Source organism: Octopus bimaculoides, chromosome 22 (genome assembly GCF_001194135.2).
Source record: "Octopus bimaculoides isolate UCB-OBI-ISO-001 chromosome 22, ASM119413v2, whole genome shotgun sequence".
Taxonomy (NCBI): Eukaryota; Metazoa; Mollusca; class Cephalopoda; order Octopoda; family Octopodidae; genus Octopus; species Octopus bimaculoides.
In genome coordinates, this window is record NC_069002.1 from 29,989,975 (window position 1) to 29,995,836 (window position 5,862).

Below are 5,862 nucleotides of genomic sequence, written 5' to 3' on the forward strand. Positions count from 1 at the left end.
ATGTATATAAACACCAAAATTTCTTAAAATTGCTCTAAATTTGAAATTATTTCCACGAAAACTTACAGTTAGACATTTATTTTTAGGACTGCATGCCAATAATACTTTTACTTTTTATTTTCATATTTTAACTATATTTTATTCGTTGTTGTTTTTTGTGGGTGGGTGTGAAGGTAATCTTCATAATAACATTTTTATATTAAAAGTATTTATTCTATTTTAGTAACTTATTATTCAAAACATGTGAAGAAGAGGTTTTGTAAATATTGTTGCTTCTTATTCTTTCTTATGTTTCTTTGTTATTTTTATTAGATTTATTGCTGTTGTTGTTGTTGTTATTATTATTATTACTATTATTATTATTATTATTATTATTATTATTATGATAATCATCTTCATTAAGGCGGCGAGCTGGGAAAATCGTTAGCACCTCGGGCGAAATTCTTAGCGGTATTTCGTCTGTCTGTCTTCACATTCTGAGTTCAAATTCCACCGAGGTCGAATTTTACTTTCATCCTTTCGGAGTCGACGAATTGAATGCCTATGAAATATTGAGATCGATGTAATCGAATAATCGCCCCCTCAAAATTTCAGGTCTTGCACCTTCAGTAGAAATTATTTTTTGTTTTGCATTTGTACAAGTTGGATCCAAGTTTCACCCAGAGACCTCAAGAGACAACAAGTTAGAAGTTCATGTAGGTGTTATGCCTAGGGTACCATATATTTGGATTTGTACAATTTTGTTCAAGTGAATGTTTAAGAAACCATAAGAAAATTATGTGTTTGCTTTAAAATTTGAGATCACATAGACAGTATTTTACGTAGGATATGGGCAGTTCCCATGAGCACTATCTTTTGAACTTCAGCCATTTTGGGGTTTCCTGGTATTTATTATTATTATTATTATTATTATTATTATTATTATTATTATTATTATTATTATTATTATTTAAGACAGCGAACTGGCAGAATTATTAGCGCTCTGGAAGAAATGCTTAGCGATATTTCGCCCTTCGCTAAGTTCTGAGTTCAAATTCCATCGAGGTCGACTTTGCCTTTCATCCCATCGGTGTCGATAAATTAAGTACCAGCGAAACACTGGGATCGACGTTATTGACTACTCTTCTCCTCCACAGTACAGGTGAGATTTTCTACAGAGGGGGGAAGCGAGGAACTGGTTCTGGTGCCTATCTACCTGGGTTATTGAGTAGCAAGAATTTAAATTAGATATATTCTACCAGAAATAGACATCAGCTGGGTGGTGCCAGCTGTCCTTCTGAGGTACAGAAGCTGCAAGAACAAAACTAGTTGGGTCAAGGCATGGAGTTGTGGGTGCAGTTGGATTAGGAAGTGTAGGAGCAATCCCGGACATCATAAGTTTGTCAGATGACACTAACCTTCATATGGTCGTTGAGGGCAGAAAGTTGAGATATCACCTGTGTGGAGATACAAATCCACAGCTAAATGAAGAAAAGTACACTCCTGCCAACACGACTATTACAAAAGCAATAACAAGGGCAACAACATGGAAGGTGACCGCTACAGCAGCAAAGCAAAAACAACAACAATAACAGCAACAGAATTACGGTAGTATCTACAGCAGTAGCGACAACAGCAACAAGAACAATAACAGTTGGAGCAGAAAACTCACCAACATCAGTCTTCGACATTCCAGACAGCAGCAAAACAACGGAGTCAGAATCACCAAAAACAAAATATTTATTAACAGAACAGCAAAAATCGCCCCAAAACATACCCCTCTCCTTTTCGGACCCCTCGAATATGTCTTGTAATGAAGGGGAAAATGAAGAGCGTATATTGCAAAAAAAGTCGCCAAGCTTACAAAAAAAAAGAACCATGGTTCCGTTTTTCGTGGCTTGGATCGCAGCAATGTGATATCTGCTCCCGTAGTTCGGATGAATGGTTATCTATTGGAACTATTCAGCATCATGCGCTCGGTCCGTCAAGGTTGTCCTCTATCGTCTCTTCTGTGTGCAATGGCCCTAGATCCACAATTGCAGAAATTGAGAGGCATCCCACACGAACTAGGACGCTGGAGACGTGTCAACATACACAAACGATTTCGCTGTCATAGTGTCGAACTGCAGGCACGTAGACCTGATCGGCACTGCTCCAAAAGAATACGAGGCAGTGGCAGAAAGACCAAGGAAACAAAGAAAAGTCGGTGGGTCTGCAGTTCAGTACCTGGAGATCAGTTAAACTGCTCGGGGTCTGGTTTGGTCCGCAAATCCAGGAGGAGAAGGACTGGACGATGTGACGAGCAGAGAGGCCAATCTTACCCAGAAATGGACCTAGAGAAAGCTATCTCTGAAAAGCCGAGCGAATGCTTACATCACCTCCGTTATATACTACTGCCTGACCGTCGTGCCCTACCCCTGTTTACGTCTGGCCAGACTGGAACACACACTCTTCCGCTTTCTGTGGAAGGAACACGTTCCACTAGTCAAGCACTTCGATTTGCTCTCAATACCCGCTGAATGGAGAACTGAGCATGCCGTGGCTACTGATGTGCAGACATGCGCTGAAGCGAAGACATTTCCAGTGCTTCCTTGACGATGAGCAGGTATGGTCGCCGCTTAACAAACAGAATTTTCCACAACTCATCTCTTCAACTGAGCTGCAATCCTGTATTAAGCGTAGACGGAAGCAAGGCGCCTGGTACCTCGAGTGTCGTCTGGCGCTCACTGTCCTCTATCAGTTGGACAATGTGGTCGGTGGAAGTTCTACTCTGGAGCTCTATAGATTGCTAGTGGCGGGCAAGTGTCCGTGTTTGTCCCCCCACCCCACCCAACATCGCTTGACAACTTATGCTACTGTTTTTGCGTCTCCCTTTAGCTTAGCGGTTCAGTAAAAAAAAAAAAGACCTTTAGAATAAGTACCAGACTTACAAAGAATAAGTCGTGGGGTTGATTTGTTCGACTAAAGGAGGTGCTCCAGCATGGCCGCAGTCAATTGACTGAAACAAATAAAAAGAAAAGAAAGAAAGGATCCTCATTATTTCTATTATTTACATTCTTTTCATTCCAGTTTAGTACCCTAACCATTTTTTGTCATAATTATTTTGCTGATTACAATCGAATGTAATTTTCAAACTGTTTTCACTTTATAACCTTCTTAGTTTCCACTTTTTTTTTTTAATTTTTAGAATTCTTAAAGCGATTTCTTTAAGATGAATACGTTGTTTTTTTTCGTTTTGGCTTTTTTCGTGCAGTTTTTGTTGTTATTGTTGTTGTTTTTGTTAAAAACTCTTTATTAATCTTCGCAGGAAAGAGTAAAAGAAATGAAACAAACTTGAATAAAAAAGTATTCACAAAGAAATGAACCAAAAAAATGAGGCCAAATTTAATTTAGAGAAAAAAAATAACGTCATTTGGAATCAGTTTTTGGTGCAAAATGAATTTTCGAAACGACGTTTATATTTTTTATCTTATTTAAGTCATTGCAATGTCAGACTTTAGATTCTATCAAGGAAAACCAAAAGTTATGTAAATAAGAGATTTCTTCACCATTTTTGCGGAGATGTACTTTATCTCAAAAGCGTTGTGCACCTGGCCCTTCATGTCGCATGTCGTTCAACAATAGGGTCCACGTTTTTTAGAAATATTAAGATTATTTTCGACAAGTGGAGCGGAACTGGTGTCGATGTAATCGACTTACATCCTTGAAGCGGTCTTTCAACATGGCCACAGTTCAACGACCGAAACAAGTATAAGATAAAAGACACCACATAAAAAAGTATGTATGCGTAGGAGTGGCTGTGTGGTAAGTAGCTTGCTTACCAACCACATGGTTCCGGGTTCAGTCCCACTGCGTGGCACCTTGGGCAAGTGTCTTCTACTATAGTCTCGGGCCGACCAAAGCCTTGTGAGTGGATTTGGTAGACGGAAACTGAAAGAAGCCCGTCGTATATATGTATATGTATATATATATATATATATGTGTGTGTGTGTTTGTGTGTCTGTGTTTGTCCCCCGACATCGCTTGACAACCGATGCTGGTGTGTTTACGTCCCCGTAACTTAGTGGTTCGGCAAAAAGAGCCCGATAGAATAAGTAAGTACTAGGCTTTCAAAGAATAAGTCCTGGGGTCGATTTTCTCGACTAAAGGCGGTGCTCCAGCATGGCCACAATCAAATGACTGAAACAAGTAAAAGAGTAAAAGAGTGTATGCGTATTTATATACTACGTATATGGAGAGATGCGTGAATGTGTGAGTATCTGTATGTCTACATGCACATACGGAAGTGCATGTATGTAGACGATATATGCGCGCTTGTGTGTGTGAGTGAATGCGTATAGTCATCACATGCGGTGGTGAGTGCATTTCAATACAGACTGTAAGAAATAACAAGGTACATACCTGTATCACAAGTTAAGCTGCAAGGACTGATAATGTTGGCTCGCCAGGAGTAGATCAACAAGTGACCATCAGCTTCAACATTATTGTGATCTACAGAGGAATTATCTGCAATGGAAACCGAGAAATGTTCAGTTTTCTTGTGTCGTAGGCTTGAGAAGAAAAAAAAGGTGGGTTAAACCAAAATAGTAAAATATAATACATTTTATCCAACGTGTTGTTCTTTTGAAGGAAAATATGAGAAGTGAGTTCGCTGCCTTGTTTCTATGCTTCTTTTATTTTTTTGAGGTTTTTTTAGTCAGAAGGAAAGGTATGGCCCATGATCCTGTGTCCCTTCACAGAGTTTCGGAAACTAATGGGCGGGAGTTAAAGTGGCAGATATCCTCAAATCGGAGTTTTGGCCCGAATACTTACAAAGTGGTATCCAATGTGCCTGGTGATGCTAGTGGTTTTGGTGGTAGTGGTGATATGAATGGTGGTGGTGATGGTGGTGGTGGTGCTGCTGCTACTGCTGGTGCTGGTGGTGCTGGTGGTGCTGGTGGTGGTGTGGGTGATGTACAGCAGGTGATCAGGCCATAGTGGATTTGAATACAGAACGCAAAGAACCGAAGCAAATACCCCCAGGCATCCACTGTGGCGTTCTTGAAGTTCCGCCAATCTACAGACCTTGATTGATAGAATTTCCTTTATCGACAATCAGAAAGGAAGAAAAGCAATGTCACCCGCGGTTGGATTTGAACTCAGAGCTTTTAATTCGGAACCAATACTGCAAGGTATCGAGTCCAACGTTCTTAAAGCTTCACCAATCCAGCGCTCTGGAATAGGTACGTTTTTTATCAACCCACACTCTAAAAAGGATGAAAGACAAAGTTGACTTCGGCAGCATTTGAACTTGGAGTGCAGAGAGCCGGAAGAAATACTACACTTATAAGAAATTTTGTCCGATGCTCCAACGAATCTGCCAATTCTCCACATTTTCTCGTTTTGGGAAAGAGTAGCATCAGTTTTCTTTTTGCGGGAGGATGGTTGTGTTTTTAAAGATTTTGATACGGGCACAGGAAAAAAGAAAGCCATCATTTGACCGGAAACTTGGCCCGAATGCTCAAAGCGCAGTGAACCCCGCGAGCTAAAGGCACACAAGGAACAGTTGGGGGTGTTAAACCGTGCCACCGATTAAGTGAACCGCCCATGAACAGATCTCGTCCTTCCGTGCTCTCCATGCAGGTTCCGCCAATCAAATTCCAATTACGAAGTTTTCGTCGGCCCATAGCTATAGTAAAAGACACCTGTTTAAAGGCGCAGGAGTGGCTGTGAGGTAAGTAGCTTGCTTACCAACCACATGGTCCCGGGTTCAGTCCCACTGCGTGGCACCTTGGGCAAGTGTCTTCTACTATAGTCACGGGCCGACCAAAGCCTTGTGAGTGGATTTGGTAGACGGAAACTGAAAGAAGCCCGTCGTATATATGTATATATATATATATATAT

General features: G+C 40.6%; 2 protein-coding genes across 2 annotated transcripts in view; one reads left to right on the forward strand and one right to left on the reverse strand.

Moving 5' to 3' along the window:
• The window catches only part of LOC106881972 (ADAMTS-like protein 2), a 15,511-nt gene extending 12,336 nt beyond the window's left edge, over positions 1-3,175 (forward strand). The window contains exon 5 of the mRNA XM_052975682.1: positions 3,167-3,175. Coding sequence (XP_052831642.1) covers positions 3,167-3,175 — 9 coding nt within the window. The remainder of the gene's footprint in view (positions 1-3,166) is intronic.
• Positions 3,176-3,468: 293 nt separating this feature from the next.
• Positions 3,469-5,862, reverse strand: part of LOC106868249 (ADAMTS-like protein 2) — a 66,711-nt gene continuing 64,317 nt past the window's right edge. Inside the window, exons 6-7 of the mRNA XM_052975683.1 lie at positions 4,381-4,485; positions 3,469-3,482 (exon numbers count right to left, since the gene is read on the reverse strand). Coding sequence (XP_052831643.1) covers positions 3,469-3,482; positions 4,381-4,485 — 119 coding nt within the window. The remainder of the gene's footprint in view (positions 3,483-4,380; positions 4,486-5,862) is intronic.